Source organism: Struthio camelus, chromosome 3 (genome assembly GCF_040807025.1).
Source record: "Struthio camelus isolate bStrCam1 chromosome 3, bStrCam1.hap1, whole genome shotgun sequence".
Classification (NCBI taxonomy): domain Eukaryota; kingdom Metazoa; phylum Chordata; class Aves; order Struthioniformes; family Struthionidae; genus Struthio; species Struthio camelus.
Window position 1 is genome coordinate 65,605,284 of NC_090944.1, and position 18,418 is coordinate 65,623,701.

Consider the following 18,418-nt stretch of genomic DNA (forward strand, 5'->3'; position numbering starts at 1 on the left):
TTTGGTTTCATCACTGAATGCTCGTTAAAGGTTGGAGCAAATCAGGTGCACTCCTGAGATGTAACTTCCAGCTCTGTTTCACTGATAAAGAATTCGTTTCAATTGCTCCAGGGCTGCTTGTGATCCAAACCATAGCACAGCAAGTAGGGATGACTGGGAGAACAACTTTTGAAGCTCCAGCCTGATCTGAACTAGCCCACTAATAAAGACAGCCACCTTGATTCCTTGATCTTCCTTATTCACAAGCCTTAAATCATAACTTACATATGCTTAAAACATATCCACCATCCACCTATCAGTCAGATCAGACTGCCTTCAGCTCTACAGCTAATGCTTTCTTTTAAAAGAAGCAGTAATTTAGGGGGCTAAAGCACATGTCCAAGAAGTGAGAAACCTCAGTTCAATTCTCCCACTACTGAAGGGGTTCAAATTTCTGCTAAATTTCAGGAGAAAGTCTTAAGCACTGGGCAAGGAGCTACTCTCAGCAAGACTGTCCTTTTTTTTCCCTCCTGTTGAACTTATGTAACAAAATGACCACAAGGAAATATTCACTGTGCTGAATATAAAATATAAGAGGGAAAATGTGCTCATTATAGCAATAAATAAAGTATTACCTGGGCTTTGGTCACCCAGAACTAGCTCTCTAATGCCTGCCTAATGAACATTTAAACAGAAATAGCCCTAAAATAATACAAAAAAAGAACATAAGTCTTGTGTAAATAAAGCTTTTTTTAAAATTATCTGTTCACAGCCACTCTAAGGTTACCAAATTGTTCTGCACAGTTTTCAGATTCTAACTTACATACATACTTTGCACTTTTCCCCCTTCCATTGTCACAAATAATACTAAAGATAAACTTTATTGACAAGATTACAATATTCTGTTTCCCAGTGTATTTTAGGAGATAGAATTGGATAGTAAAAAAAGTAGACTGCTTGAGAATATTTTCTCTCACCAATTCCACTGCTACGATGTTTATTCAGTAGCATTTGGTTTCTTAATAGACAAGACAGGAATTTTGGAAGAGACAGAAAGCATGGGGTGATTCACAATAACCTTCACACCTCATAAAGAAGGCAAGAAGGGTACCAACAGTTACCCACTCAAGTCACCTTGTCATGCTAATTCAATACACCTAGGTAATTTTTATTTCCTCTTCGTGTTTCTGAAAAGCATCTATGGACAGGTTATGAAAAATGCAAACTCATATAACCACTACAGTAATTGCATTGGTTAGGTGTAGTAATTTGTCACAATTAAGTCAATAAGAGTTTTAGTAACTTCATTATATTACTTGATTAGTTCAGAAAGTGATTATCCCAAGAACTCCATTTAATTGGAAGTCTCTCAATTTACAAGGTACATTAAACTCATAGTAGCATTTTAAGATTATTCAACATAAGCAGGTCAATTACCAGTAATCACTGTTTCATACAACTGCTTCATAAGAAACTTCAGTATGACACTGAAAAAGAATAAAAGAGAGTTCTACATATACCTGAACTTCTTTTCACTTTATTATAATAAAAGGGTATACCTAACTTCTATACTGTGAAAACTGTTCTGAAATGGGAACGGCAATAAAATTTTGGGCAGAGATTAAAAAATAGTTGTCGACCTTAAAATAGATGATGATAGTTTGTCAGGACTGCCAGATCACTGAATTGCACTAACTGCACTCATGCCCAGCTGCACATTAATTACAACTTTCTAATCTGGTAATTAATTTTCTTAATATCACTATATTGTTTTTTTTCCTTGAGTTAATAAAAACAGACTGCAATCAGTCATTGTTAAATCGCATTGCAGAGCAGTGCTGTAGCTATTTCCACACGTGAAAACAACTCTCTGCATAGTTCTTAATGTAACACCCTGTCTAGATCCTGTATCTTTTGATATTCTAATAAAGTGTCATGCTAAGGCAAAAAATTATAATTTGACTTAATAAAATTAGTAGAAAGACAACACAGACTTAAAAATGGATTTTAAAGATTCTTCTAACAACAAAAATTCAGAGATGGATAGTATTTCACATAATTTCAACTATAAAAGAAGTTTGACATGTAGTTACATTATTTGAATAACTTCTCTGCCAGGATTTTTAAAAATGATTAAACAATAGTCATAATTAACAATTCGTTTCTCCATGAGCTGACTTTGCCATTAGAATCACAGAATCACAGAATCACAGAATCGTTTAGGTTGGAAGGCACCTCTGGAGATCATCTAGTCCAACCTCCCTGCTCAAGCAGGGTCACCTAGAGCATATTGCCCAGGATCACATCCAGACGGCTTTTGAATATCTCCAGCGAAGGAGACTCCACCACCTCTCTGGGCAACCTGTTCCAATGCTCTGTCACCCTCACAGTGAAGAAGTTTTTTCTCAGGTTCAGATGGAACTTCCTGTGTTTCAGTTTGTGCCAGTTGCCTCTTGTCCTGTTGCTGGGCACCACGGAGAAGAGGCTGGCCTCATCCTCTTGACACTCCCCCTTCAGATAGAAAGTGCTCCATACCTCTCCGGCTTCATAAAGCACAAACTGCACGATTTATAAGAACTATTAAAGAAAAACAACTTTATAGAGATATAGACTACTGAACAGCCCAACAGAATTTTGATTGAGAGTGCTCAGTTATAAATACTGTAAAGCTAACTAGTGCAGTGCTCAGATAGCATGATTTTTTCTGTGTCCATATTGGTATTAGTATCAAAAGGTGGTTTAGAAAATGGAAAGAATCATTCAAGTATTCGCTTGTGAGGAAAGAGAACCAAGCCAAATGAATGAGACTTTTTTCATTTTGCACTTATGTCTGAAAGACGTGTTATTTCTCCAGTCTCATTTCTGCTTTAAAAGTTTTTCTTTGTCTGTCCTTTTTTCCTCCCTTTGTGAAAGGTAAGACCAAATGGAGGACCCCTAGAATTGTGGTGTGATGGTTTCCAAAGAGCGGCACTCTATTCTACTCTGAATCAAACAAAACTCTTCATGTGGTCAGCTTAGATGTCAGAAAGGGAAGACTGGATCTTCAGTGACTAATGAAGGCTGAGAACGTGTTCTCTGTTTTTCAGGTCTTCCAAGGTACGGTTAAAAAAACCACACAATTCTATATTTGAGGGAAATAGGAGATAGGAAAAGAGATTTTTCAAATACATAGCCTTCAGCAGCAAAATCAAGTGCAATCCCCCCCTTTTTTTTTTTTAAATCCTTTCCCCAAATTTCCTACAGCAATCCAATCTGCCTTGCTTTGCTAAATTATATGCATTATAATGTGTAGTGGATTTATGCTCAAGAATAGCTTGACTATCACAGCTTCCAGAACATTCAAAAACCTTAAGGGACAGCATATTAGATGATAATACTGTAAGAAAAGCAAGATTGGTTGATCTTCAGTAAAGCTATCTGACCTTACAGCATCAGCTGGGCTGTATGTTCACTTTGGGGGCATTACAGAGAGGAAGACAAACAGATGAGCTAGACAATCTCAAGAACAAAAAAGCAAGAGGTAAGAGGATCTGGACAAAAAAAACCCCAAACCTGTAATGAATGTTTGAAAGATCTAGGTTTGTCTCCCTTAGAAAGGAAAAAAAAAAACTGATGAGAATATAATCACCCAATCGCAAAAGGTGAAGGAAGGAAGGAAGGAGGAAGCTGAAAAACAGTCAGCCCAAAAGTCTGAGAAGGCGTATGTGGGACAATACCCTATGGTTCCCACATACTAATTTGCGCAAACTACGAAAGTCCTGTGTAACCATGTTCTACAGACAGATATCTGAAAAAGGAATCAGAGAAGCAATCCCTAGGTCTGGAAAATGCGGTGCATCTAGGATTTCAGATTCTTCTTATAAAATATGCAGAGGTGCTGTGTGTGGGAAATCACAGTTCAACAGAACAAAATTCCATTCAGAGCTGAAAATCACTGCTGATGTGTTTCTCCTCCAAAGTAAAAACAGATTAGACAAGGGCAGCAACCACAGAAGAGGAGTAGCAGGGTTAGAAAATACGTAGATTAGAACAAGACTAAAGATAGATTGCATTAGTTACTGATTTACAGAAGCCACAACTAAAAGGCATTAGACAATCTTAGAAGCTTGTAATAAAAAAAACAGACACTGCAAAGAACCACTTGCAATTTCGATTAGGGACTCAAACTAGGTCTCAGTGCTAAAGAGACCTTGCATTAAGAGGAACAAATTAGCTGTATGAAAGCAAAAGCTGCACCATTATATCGACCACCTCTGGGACACCTGAAAGTAAGAGGTACAGCACTTTAGCTATCTATATTTAATGCTGAGATTATTATTTAATAACAAGGATGTGTTCTGTATTCCACTGGACATGTGAAGCTGCTGGCAAATCTGAGGAAATTTAAATAATAATCAGTAATTACAGAAGCAAGGAAGCCAATAATCTTTCAAGCATTGTAACATTCCCCAAAAGAAAGGAAATGCCATAAAAATCCCCAAATGCTAAACCAATGCTGAACAATTAACAAATAATAATCTTTAACTTCTATCAAAAAAAAGAAATAGATTCTAAAGCTGAATATTGATTTTCATGAATATTATTACTCTAATAATTGTCTAATTATTAGGCAAAAATATCAAGTTCAAGCTTGAGAGTACTAACAGGATTACAAAGTACTGTAAAAAGTTTAAACTCAGACAAGTGAAATAGTTATTTCTGCTACATGTGGCAGTGCTTCAGTTACAGGGTTTCAGCTATGCAGCTGGGAACTTATGGCCTGGAAGAGGTTAAGGAGAAATCCTATCATATGATCAATAAAAAAGAAACCATACAATCATGAATAAACATTTATGAAAGATACATATACACACACACCTACATAAATATATATATGAAATATGTATGTGTGTGCACACACACACATATAGATATCTCTCTATATATCTAAATATACATAAAAAAACTTAGAGAAGTTTTGTATGGAATAATGCCTTTTGAGTGAGGAAAATGTAGACTTCTGTGAAGGGGTGATAGCATCTGTTCTCACTAACGAGTTATCAAAAAATGTAGCTATCAATTCTTCACACTCATGATTTTATGACAATTAGAATACATAGTAAGCACAAATATTAGTCACTTATTGCAACCAATGCCTATTTTAAGATCTAAAGAGTCATCTTATTTTTGATGCTAGGGAAAAACCTTGTTCCTCTAGTCTTATAAAACTGAACAAATATCATGGGAGAGCTTGATCTTTATTATCTACCACATCATAAGGATACTTAAACCGGACCAGAAAAATAAAAAAATAACAAATTCTGTTCATTCTGAAAATAATATTTTCATGAATGATCTGCTCAATTTGAAATTTTATCTAGGTAGAAGTACTGAAGTAATTCCAGCAGAAAAACAAAACCAAAACATACTTTGTACATGCCCCCTTTCCCTTTTTCATAGCTGTCTACATAGCTTGCTAATGAGAAAGGAGTGATGGATTTTGCAGGTAAAATCATGAAAGTGAACATACAGAACCCGTAAGTTCCTTCACAGTCTGTCATTTGGAAAATTCTTAGGTAAAACAATTCTTGGTTGGTAAACAACCAAGTTGGTAAAACAACTATTATTTTTAGGTGGAACGTTTCCCTCGGGTGACTTGAATTGTGGTAGAGGTGACAGAGTAGTGCATGTGCTCACTTTTTTTATTTATTTAATGAAACATGAAGGCTATGTGAATTGATTCCCTTCCCTTCAAAGACAGGCTCTTCCAACTGTCAGGTCTTGTCTGTGATAAGATTAGAATTTACTAGACACAAATTACAATTAGGATGTTCGTGATACAAGCAATTGAAAGGGAAGTGGTCTCTAACCAGTCCGAAGATGAATTGCCTACATTTAGGCGTCTAATATCCCACCATAAGCAACGTGGTCAACCAAGGGCAAGTCAGCTGGCCAGGCGCTGGGCACTTACTTCAGGACGTGATGACTGCTCTCTAAGCTACTTTGTACTGTCGAGCTCCCTAATGACTACAATGGAAGTAAATGCCAGTTAAACATATAAATGTGTCTAATCTTGAACTGAGCCTCATCCTGTGCGTCTTTATGTTTAACTCCAACTCTCAAGCGTATCTGGCAACTCAGTACTGCCTCAGAGACTGCAGGGCCCCTTCGTTTCTCCTAAGCGGCGCGAAAGTACCTAATTAAAACAATTCCCAGTTATCTCAACTATATCAAAGGAATGGCAGCAGTAATCCAGCCAAAGCAAAAAACGCAAGTAACACCAGACAGCTGTAAACTAGTTTATAAAATCCTATTTTCAATAAATGCAATTTCAAAATCTTGCAGGCAGATTACTTTGGGGAGCAGGAACAGTTTTAAATAGCAGGGAGCAAACTGAGCGCCTGATGCGACTTTCCCATGCTCTGCACTACACCCTCCACGTCACTGTTTCAGCCACAGCTGGCAGAAAATTCAAAGTGCCTGGCTGATACACGACACGCCCATTGGTACGCACCATTAATGATCAGGGTGAATAGACTTTACATTCCTGATACCTCTAAGACAAAATAGTACAACCTGCTTGTTGTTCTTGACTCAAGTCCCTCCCTTCTTTTCCCAGCTCAGAAAACTTTCAAGTCTTCTTTATAAATAACACACAAAAAGCCATTTCCCATTCTTTTTAAGCCATCGGGATAAAAATTCATGGTATCCAAGGAAGGTACTGATACCTTGAAAAGAGTGTCTACTTGGGAGGTGGCCAAATACCATGAAGACTAACACAACGCTCCTGTCACAAGCTGGCTTCTGTGGACCTCTCACAAGATTTATTTTGCTTTATAAAAACAAATAACCTATTATTATCACCACAGAGATCTCTATATGATTGTGATCATACATTCACATGCTGAGAAATCATACTATTGATTAAGATTTACATAGAGTTTAACATAGATAAGTACTATGATAATTCTTAACTTGCAAGTATTTGTACTTATTTTACTGTATGCTGATAAACTGTGGGGAGAAAATTAGCGCTTAAACTTAGAATTTTGGACATGAATCTCTCTCCTTTGGCTACAGAAAAAGCACTTGAACAATGAAAGATTTTTTGTAGCAACAATAATAGGTTACAAATCCTTCCTGTGTTATTACCAGAGGGCAGCCTCCCATACAAACTCAGTGTTACAATACTGAATTGAAGCTGCTGTTTGAATAACATAGCTTAACCTTATGGGTTATCACCGAAAACATTTTTCTTCTTCTTCTTCTTCTTCTTCTTTTTTTAACATAGCTATATTTCTCAAACTATATAGATCATGGAATTTTTCTTATATTTTATAACTTGAGATTTTTGCATTGCCCAGCAGCAAATCATACATCACTGCAGGTCAAAAGAACCCATTCAGAAAAATGTACTGATGCGCATTGATATTTAGATTCAGAAAATCTAAATTTTAATAATACTCTCAGACCAATCTATTTATTTTTAGGTGTGATCAAGGAAGAATTGTTTATGATAACTTAAAGAAGCAAAGGAATGCTTCTTTTTTAAATTTTAGTATAGTCCATTTGAGTCTTGTTGAACAAAAACTACCAGTCATGTAACATAAAACTGGCTACTTGTTTCAGTTAAGACAAAGACAAAGTAAGCAATTTACTTACTATGAAGATAACATAATATCTGAAACAATGAAACAGCTAATAAGATGGCCTATAACATGGTGATATCAAAATACCCCAAACTCAAAACTACTTTTCAGGTTTAATTTTGCATTCAGTACTGACTCAAGAAATTTAAAGTTTTTTACGAATCAGGCAATGAATCAGTAGGTCAAGCAGTGTTTGAAACGGTAGTGGATCAAAAGGTGTACCTTTTGCTGAAACGATGATCTTTACCAGTAGTTACTTATAAATCAGTATGGAATCCATCTTCCCAACTCAAAAAAGTTATTTTTTTTTTAATTATTCGTCTAACCCCTTTGTTAGCCAATGGAGAAAGATCAAGATCTCTAGACAGCAATTAATTCCATCTCAGAACAGATGTTTTAACACCAAGCAAACAATTTTTAGATAGCTAAAGTCCAGCTTCTTCTCATTTCTTTGGGTCCAGAGCTAATACAAATCCACACTGTGATCTAAATGCCTGAAGGAAAAAGTCTGGTTTTAATTGGGCTGTTTTGCTACAGTGGAAATCTCAGTATTAAACTCAACATCCAAGGCCTTTTTGTTTCTGTTATTGCTTTAATTTATGCGTTCAGTGGAGTGTTTGTCAAAATCATGCACACAAAGCCTGTGTTAGATGTGCAAACTAGACTATTTCTAGCTTTTTTCTAAGAGAGTGTCAGTTCTCTCCTCTACAATGATGTGCAAGCTAGACAGATGGAATAAAATTAAGGCTATAAATGCACAATTTCTGCATAGCCCTACTATGTCAAATTGGGCAGATAGTGTGAATCTTTCCTCATTACAACCCCTTTAGCACATAGATTTGTTTTTAGCTAAAGATAACCCAATTTGAGGAATAATTTTTATCTAACTCTACAATCTTTTCTTTTATATATACTTTTGACGCTATAGTTAACAGAGAAAACTAGAAAGTTCAAACTAATCATTCTGACCAAAGCTCTACAAATTTTTGTGAGAAGCTAGCCGAGTCACTAGGACAAGTAAAGGCATGAATCACTACCAACAGTACTGTTGTGAACTACTGCTTAACTAATATCATACAGAAAACCTGATGCTTAGCAAAATTTTGCAAAATCAGGTAACATTCACAGTTCTGGCATTTCTGATAATATAAGTCGAATTAAGCTAAAAAAAAAAAAAAAGGTTTACTGGATTTGCTTGCTTGGATCCTTCCTTCACTATATTTTCAAACTTTCTTAATGCATCACCCTTCTTTTACAAACTATATGGAATATACTGTTAAACACATTGATTATGAAATCTTAGAAGATGTCCCAGAACTCCTAGAAGTCCCAGAAATCTCAGAACACAAAATGAACCATTCTGTTATTACACTAACATCAGTATCTTTCCTTAACAGTACTAAAAGTTTTTTTCTAATGAGGAAGGACACTACAAAGGTTTTGAAGGTTAACTTCTTTCACTAAAGTGAGCTACATGCAAGACCTTAAACATGTTTTGAAACCAGGAATTACTTTGAAGCTTAAAATATTTTAAAACAAGTACTGTTGTCTAAAGATCAGCATTTCATACCTCATATTTTAATAAAACAGTCACGTTTCCTACTAAACATAAGGTTCTAACAGATAATTTCCAGTTCCTTTAAATTACGACAATTTTAAATTCCCTCACTACACTGAAAGGCCAGAGTGTGAGCATCAGTATAGAACGTCAAACCTGTGCCTTACTCTCCCTGACTGAAACTGTGGCATTTCAGCACAGTTCCACCCCAGCAAATAGGCAGGCTCGGCAAGGCAAATCAGCCTGGTGCGGCAGAGCCCTTCCGCCCTGTGGGCCTGTCACAGGAGAACGGGAACATTTAGCTGGTGCTAAAAGTTAAATTCCTCTATCAGAAAACCAAACAAAACCTCAACCACAGTCTGCACTCGTTTAGAAACATGGCCTGATACAAAAGACTAAGGGGGTATTTCTCCCTTGTTACAAAAGGAGAGGAGAAAAGATCATTTTTGAAGCTGTGGATATATCTTCTCGCTTAGAATCTCTGGTGACTCCTAGAGCCATAAGCAGCTTCCAGGAACGTCTGTCCAAACGTGGAACGCTTTGAGGACTGGCTAGGCCTGTGGCATAACTAAAATATTCCGTAGAGGATGTGATAATAAAAAAAAAATCAAAAGAGGAACTTGTTTTAAAAACTTGCTGACAAGATCCCGAGAGCATAAATATTGCAGTTTTGTTACTTTCATCCTCAACTACCTACAAACGAGTAAGTACTTTGTTCAAACAATTGAGCACAATTGAGCGATTCCTCTGCTATCTCACTTGCAATAATGAGTTCAGCGTAGGTCCGCTGTTTACGTATAAATGATGCTAAAGTTTAAAGCACAAAGAATTCTAGGCTGACTTCACACGCAGTAAACCTGTTTATGTTGAGTGAATTTACCAGTTCCCGAGGTTTCATTTTATTAATATAAATTAATCAAATTTACTTCATAATCTTCCTTAGTTTTTGATTTCTGCTAAGCTCTGCTCAGAACTATTCCATCCACACCTCATATCCTTTCCTTCCAGGCAGAACTTCCCAAGGACCATATATCCCTAAACGCTTCCATGAGCTGCTTTTGTCTTTGAGACAGCAGAACAAGCATAGTATTCCCCCTAGCCATAACAACACTTGCAAACAGGCTGGAGGTATCTGCCCCCAGAAAACACTTCTCATTTGTTCTGTTTTCAAAAATATAAATGTTATTCAGCACAACTGAAAACTTTTTTTCACAAGTGTAAAACATAACTATTGTTCAAAATTTCAGATGCACTTAAATTTTATGTAATAGGTTGATTCTACACAAAATGTCAGTGAATGTAATGGCTAACAGTATGGCTATACGCTAGCCGAGAAAGGATAATAAATAACCTTAAAATGCTGGTTCAGCTGGTCAGTTTATGGAGAACAAATATTTTATGGCATCTTATGTTCTTTCAGAGAAGAATGCTTCTGGATTGTGTATTTGAAAATAGTAAGGTTGTCTTATTGGAACTAATTGGACCAAAAAAATGATACAAGTCTGTTCTCAAAAGAAAAAAAGGAAATTATATTAAGATAAAATTTTCAACCAAAAGAGAAGAAATATTGTTCAGGATCTTATCCTCTGAGACAGAAGTGGATTCCTGACTGATCCAATAAAGTAACAACAGTCTGGGTACTTCTCTGCCTTTCACAGCTTGGCTTCGCCATGTAAGCGTAAATTCCATACAGGCTCCTTTGTTTTACCACAGAGGTAAAAATAAATAGGTACATAGAAAGGCTGTTCATAGATGGCACCATGAACATGACTCAAGCTGGATATTTTTTAGTATTACTTAGCTCACTAAGACAGATGTAATTTCAATTATTTTTATTTTATAAATCTGAGAGGCACACTGCAGAAACAACTAAGCAATCTGATTGCCCAGTCATAATTTACTTGAAGTTTTTAAAGAGAAAGGGAAATGAAAAGTTTAGCATGAAGAAGAGAGTTTGCCACAGCACACAGAAAAAACCCAAAAGATCATGAACTAATGGTATTTTAAGAGGCTGTTGTAGCTGCCTTTTCAGGAGTCCTGAAGATTCAGCTAGAAGACAAAATATCTAAAGGGATGTGGGTGTAGGAAAGAAAAAAAAGCAGCTTTGCCAGCAAGTCCTTCTTATCCCAAACAGAAGACTTGGACATATCTGGCAAGCCACCAATTTGTATACACTCTCCCTCCGCAGCCTCTATTTGTACCACTGTTTCAGACAGAACAGACAACAAGTGTTATACAACACTGATTACTAAAGTAAGCCAGTGATCAATAAAAGGAACTTCAAATTTAGCAGTATAAGCAGAGGTGAAAAACAGATGCTGAAGATGGGCTGAACATACAGAGTAATATCAGGAATATCAGATATACGGAAATGTGACTGAAACATTTAGCATGAAAACCACCAAGCTCATTACTTCAAAAGTACTGCAGAGACAAAAGGAAATTCTAGACAGAAGCAAAAATACCCAAGAAATCGGCTCATAACTTGAGCTAAAGAACAGTACAGTAAACTTTTAAACATATTTGATAATTAAGGTTCCACAAATAGAAAGTAAGTGTTGCATGGCCATTAAATTATCAGGAAAGAAGCAGGATAAAGACAAACTATGGAAAAGAAAAAGAGTACAAGACTTCAGGCATATGCCTTTATTACGTTAAAACACACGCACACAGACAAGCACATATATATGTTTACACACACAGGCAGCCAAGGAAAGAACAAGACTGGCTGTGATAATACAGGAGAAGCAGAGAAAACAAACTATTTTGTGAATAACATTTGCAGAGTGAAACAAATATCCAGCTCATCTGCTAAACCAAAAATAGTCATTTAAAAATAAACACTGACACCCACAACCTATTGTGAGTGTTCTCCAATCTGAAGCGTATTTCAAAATAAAATCAAATAAAATACTAATCAGAAATGAGGCATATTAGATCTGTAATATATGCAGGCTTCAGCAGCTTAGCATTCCCTAAGCCTGGATGACAGCATATTTGTTTACACATAGTATTATGGAAGTGTCATTTACTGAAGGTCAAATCTAGACATATGAGCAAGAATTCAGAATGAATAACCAAACCCAGGGCATTTAATGTTACACTGCTCTTATAGTAAAGGAAAGGACACAGTTATATTTGTAGAGATGCTCTTCCATTTTGGTGAAAGACATCAAAGGAATCCCTTTTTGTCACCACCGTATGTTGTTTGTGACTGACGTTTGCAGTGTAGCACAGCACTTGTTGGGAGAAGCTAGGAACAAACCCATAAAGATCTGCCACAGAATTTGAACTGTCTGCAAAAAACTGTTGATATATTTGGTAGACAAGCAAGGATTTAGATGCGGGCTACACGTAAGACAAATTTTTTGGCCTAAATACCTTAATAATGTTTAAATATATTATATAGCATAACATACTGTTGTGCTGTAATCACACATGCACGCTAGAGTTTCGTACTCAGAAGCTTTTGTAACAGCTTAGAAGCAAATACCCAAAAAATCCCAAGCCATGGCGCTAATCCATTGAGAAGAAGTCATTAACATGCACGTAAGAAACGCGTAGAAGCACAGGCAACATCACGGGACAGCAGTGCACCAGCCCCTTTAAAGATGAGCAAGTCATGAGGAACTGACTCCCTCCTGCTCCCAGCACACACACACACACACACACACTTCTCCTCTCTCACCTCTCGTATCCTTTCCTGTTTTAGGGCAAGTGGAAAAATAAGCCTGTCTAAACTGATGCACCAGGGATTTCTGTAGATGTGGTTTGGAGCAGTTTATTGACAATCCTGAAACAAATACAGCCAACCATGCAAGTATGCCAACTTATGTCCCCTTCTAGAAAAAAAGGCATAAATACAGATCAGAGAATAGTGGAAGATGTTGACTGTCAAGAAGAGGAATCACACAAAAACGACACCAACACCACCACCCACACATGAAATTTCCCTTGATTCTCTCTGACAGGCAGAATTTCACATTCTGGCTGATGCTGTTTTTTGGTTTTGGGTTTTTTTTGTTTGTAGTGGTACGAAAGCTGATGTGCCCCTATAAATATGTAAATATAATCCGCAGGTATACCTTTCAATATTTTTCCTCAAACAGTGCAAAGGAAACATTTTCTTTACTGCACATTTTCTTTTGTTTACTAGCAACCCTGAGACTGACCCAGGACTCGCTGACATTCGTCTGGAGTCAGATACTGGAGGCCAGAGCTGCTCCAGGAAAGCAAGCATCTCCTGCAGCTAACACCTGGCCGTGTTCAAAGCAAAACTGACCAAATCAGAAACTCCTTAGGAGACGACGCAATACAATGAGTCACTTGTAGCAGACGTTACTCTTGTTTCTTAGGACACGTGGATACTAAGTATGAGAACAGGTAAAAATAATAGTGCTTTTCACAAATTAGCTTAACTGGCAAGAACCCTTACCTTTTTGGAGTAGCACATCTCCTTTTGCAACTACCCTACCTGTAGTAACACTAAAATCTATGGAGGACTTCAGGAAAAGTGATGAGCAACATGCTAATTAACAGAAAAGCAGCCAATTCTGAGGTGAATAAGTGCATTGCTACTTGCACTCTTTCGTGTACAATGAATACTTATTTAAATTTCTTAGCTTGAAATATAAAATCAAGGATCTTATGTGAACTTTTGCCTAGCTGGAAAAGTTAAAACAGTACGGCAATCGCAATAGCTCTGTGGTTAAGACAGGATTTCAACATAAATTTTTTGTATGCTCTAGTCATCAAAAATTAGATATTACCTCTTAATATTAAGGAGTGCCCAAGGTATCCCAGTGGGAGTATTGAAAGCAGGTAGCAATTTCTCCCCAAGTTCCACTGCCTTCTTTCGGAATATCTGAAAATTAAGAAGAAACAAAGAGTTAGAAAAGACGGTGTTGCTCCCACTGAAGGAATTTGGATGACCCTGCTGTTGAATGTGTGGTACAAAATCACCTCAGCACAATGACGCCTCCCTGTTTTTTTAGTGTGATGTCAAAGAAACAAAGCAGTACAATCATTTTTCCACTATGCAAAGTAACAGAGGTAGCAGACACCACAGAAAACAGAAGAACTCATACAACAGTATTCCACAGGAAAGATATCCAGATGACATGCATCTGGTACGACCAGCCTCAAATCAGAGTTATAAACTTGGCTAGACCCCCTCTGGTTTATGCAGAATCGCTTGTGCACTCCCCTGTCTGGCTTGGTTGGTGCGTGGCTGAACGGCCTCAGAACCTGAGGCAAAAGCAAAACAAACACAATCCATAAAAAAGCAACAGAAAAAGGCAGCACAATGACATTTCTGCAGCTCCTAAGTAGTCTTTCTGGACTCGGCTGGCTTTGCAGGAAGATGAATGGGTATCGATGCCATGACTGACCCCCAAAATGGAATATACTCCTGCAGATAACCGAGAGTTGGCTAATCTTTAGCACCCAAAAAAATGTTTCAGCTTTCATCCTGAGAAGATGAAGGAGAAAGACCTCAGATGCTTAACATCTGCCCATAGGAATTACATACATTTTAACATAAGGAACTTTTATGTTCCGGGTAATAGCTGCAAAGCCAGAATATAAAAGAGGATTTTGCTCTCCTCCAACTGCCAAGTTAGCTCAGGTTACATTAACCTGACTTTCAGAGCACTCACTGCTCTAGTAAAGTGAGTTCCTAATTAGAAGTAAAATTATTTCAACTTAAATATAGAAAGCTATTTAGCGATTACAATGTGTGGATGTTCAGGTCCTATTTGCTTGGAATTACACTGCGGTTCTGTGCAACAGAAGGAATTATCCCAGGTGTATTAGCCAAAATAGCAAAGTCACCTTTGTCATTCTCTCATTCTTATAATGGCTCCCTTCAATTAATTTTCTTCTTCTTCTTAAACATATTTATGATGAAATATTTATTTACTCACTTATTAGAAATCATCTTGTACCTGTGATGCATCTCACAGTATAGGAAGGCACAGTAGAGTAAATTTTCACAGAAGGAAGGAAAATACACAGGAACTCTGTTAATATGTTTATGTGAAAGTATAAATAAAGACATTTGCTGGTCAAAACATAACGGAAGAAATTTATTCCTATATAAATAAAATGCAATTTATAAGATCACACTTTCTAGAAGCCATTTTGTGTAAAGGTCTTTATTATTTAAAAGTATTTGATCAGGAGAAAATTTGAAATTTTGGGATTATCAAGTTACCATAACTACTATCCCACTACTATACATGTTACCATAACTACATGCATTTTACCTTAACTGTTACCAACTACCGTAACAGACTATCCCACAGTTTCGTCTTATGACACAGGATTTAAGATTTCTGTGGCAATAGTCTGGGATTTTGAATTATAGTAAAAGAGATTCTGAGTGAGGTTTAGTAATTTGTTCCTGCTTCTGGAGCCACATTATGGCTGGAGTCAAAAAACAGAAGCTACCAAATCCTCCTTTCTTAGCTCCTTTGTATTTTCAAGTGGAGTACATATAAGTGCTGGGGGCAATGTGAAGCAAAGCAATAGGGAAAATAATGTGGGTGGAAATCCTTCCATAATCCACATCATTTCTGACTTCCCAGTGTACTGATTCTGTGGATTCTGTCAAAAATTAGTTATGGATTTGTGACCTTCACATAGTACATAATCCGGTCTCCCCAGAGGGTAACCTTGAGGGACACCCAGAAACAGCAGTTTGTGCAGAACTTCATTATCCCTGCGTAGATTTGCTTGCAAAGAGCAAGTGACAGTAACTCTACAAGGAAAACCCAAGCTTTCTATTTGTTACACTAAGCAGTCGCACTTGTTCATCTTGATTCATCAAATCAAACCTATGTTTTGCTCTTCTAACACTAGAGAGGCGTCCTCAGTCTTTCACAGCATTTGATATAACAACTCAGCAGCTCATCTTAGCATCTCTACTTGAAACACTGAAGTATTAGCAGGAAAACGTTTTGTGATAAACTTCCTGAGCAACTAACACATCAGGAGCCTGAATTCCAGCAGAAGCATCTCTGGCCCAGCATAAGACCCATCTTTTCTCATATCTGAGGAGAGGTAGGTATTTTATTTTATGAAATGTGATTAAAGGTGGAGATTGTCAATGTCTGATGTACTCTTTCTAGATATGCATTTTTGGACAACAGATCTCCCTTTCAAAAGACGAATAAATATTAAACTGTAGCACTGGCAGCAAGGCAATGAACAACACTCAGTCACTGCTGTACCTTATGCTTTGTATTAATCCTTTGTCTTTAAAAGTTTACAGGCAAACTCTGAAAAAGCAATAATAATAATGCTTCTGGATAAGAATGTAACAGTTTAGTACCTTGATCAAATAAAAAGTCATTGTATAGCAAAAATGCTTTAATTTCAAATAAACTCTCACCAGTTGTCACCTTCTAATAAATATTTTTTCAATTCTATTGTATTTAACACACTAATTCCTTTTAAAAGCACCGTACCTACTTCCTAAATATGCCAAAATTAGCGGTCATCCAAAAATGAACAAATCTAATATCAAGTGGTAAGGAAATATTTTTCCACTTACAGATACACAAGAAAACCATAAGTCAATCCTGATAAGGACAATACTTTGAAAAAGAAATGTTACATCTTCAACATTAGAATACATAATGAAGTTGGGTTTTCTAATTCATTTATTTTCCAAAATATGTGTCTTCCAATGCAGTAAACAATTCAATATATACAGGAACCATAAAGAAAAGCAATTAGAAAAACAGAATTTAAAAAAGTGATTTTTAAAGTCTCATGCAATTTTGGAACTAGTCTTGAGGTGAAAATGCGCTTCTTTTTCACAAGAGAATTGCAAGAGTTTATTACCAAAAGTCATCTATGGATATTATCCAATTTTACCCTAGGGCTAATTTAATAAGACTGAACTACTGACTGCTAAATTACTACCTAATGAGTAAAACAGTATAGGCAAGAATGACAAACATACAAGAACACTTTCTGAATGACTGAACAAACTAAATAGGAAGTTGTACCCAGAAAAATTATCATCTTTCAGCAAGGGAAAGACAAAGATTAATAATAAAAACTACTTTATTTTTATATTTGCAGCTTTAATATGGTTAAGCAATAGTAATATCAAAAAACTGGTATTAGTTGTAACTACTGCACACTAACTTCAATAACAAGCATATTTTTCATTGCCAGACCATAAACTTCTAATGTTATACAAGAAATAAATGCTGTACAGGATAAGATATTTTTTGAGCGATAAAAGCAGACAAGCAAAAAACAACAAAAAATTTCTACTTAATATCTCTATTGCTGACATTGAATTTTAACTTTTTGCTAAGCCCTAAACAATCCCCCTTGCTATTGAGTAAAGTCATCCTTTGGTGAGCAAAACATATGACAGCTTAGACATACAGGCGGTAAAGGCGGCAAGGACAGAGTACAAAAGAGACACCATTATATATGAGAAAGAAAAAGGTCCACAACAGAATTTCCCATTTCCCATTAGACTGGCTATCTTGAGAGGCTTGAGGACTTCTTCTGGCCTCTCCTCCTGGCTACTTGGCCAGCAGTAAGCACAGAATCACAGAATGGTTGAGGTTGGAAGGGACCTCTGGAGATCATCTAGTCCAACCTCCCTCCTCAAGCAGGGTCCTCTAGAGCATATTGCCCAGGATCACGTCCAGATGGGTTTTGAATATTTCCAGGGAAGGAGACTCCACCACCTCTCTGGGCAACCTGTGCCAGTGCTCTGTCACCCTCACAGGAAAGAAGTTTTTCCTCAGGTTCAGATGGAACTGCCTGTGGTTCAGTTTGTGCCCGTTGCCTCTTGTCCTGTCACTGGGCACCACGGAGAAGAGTCTGGCCTCATCCTCTCGACACCCTCCCCTTCAGATACTTGTACACATTGATCAGATCCCCCTCAGTATTCTCTTCTCCAGGCTGAAGAGTCCTACCTCTCTGCTCCATAGGAAACATGCTCCAGCCCCTTCATCAGCTTAGTAGCCTTAGTAATAAGGGCCTCCTTACACACACGACTGCGGCCGCATCAGACCTGGGACAAGTCATCACTGTCCCACGCTGGTACTGCAGCTCTCCTTTCATCCCACAGCCCCCTACCCTCAGCTCTCTGGGTTTGTGTATTTCTCTGCTCAGTCCAACCACTTCCAAGTCCACTATGACTTGCTCACGCTTCACCTGTTCTATCATATCTCCTTGTCTAGATTGCACACTTTTTTAGGGTAAAAGGACTGCAACGTTA

The 18,418-nt window shown here is 37.1% G+C and overlaps 1 protein-coding gene across 1 annotated transcript in view; it reads right to left on the reverse strand.

Moving 5' to 3' along the window:
• Nucleotides 1–18,418, reverse strand: part of MAN1A1 (mannosidase alpha class 1A member 1) — a 145,611-nt gene that overhangs the window by 50,592 nt on the left and 76,601 nt on the right. Inside the window, exon 5 of the mRNA XM_068938155.1 lies at nucleotides 13,935–14,029. Coding sequence (XP_068794256.1) covers nucleotides 13,935–14,029 — 95 coding nt within the window. The remainder of the gene's footprint in view (nucleotides 1–13,934; nucleotides 14,030–18,418) is intronic.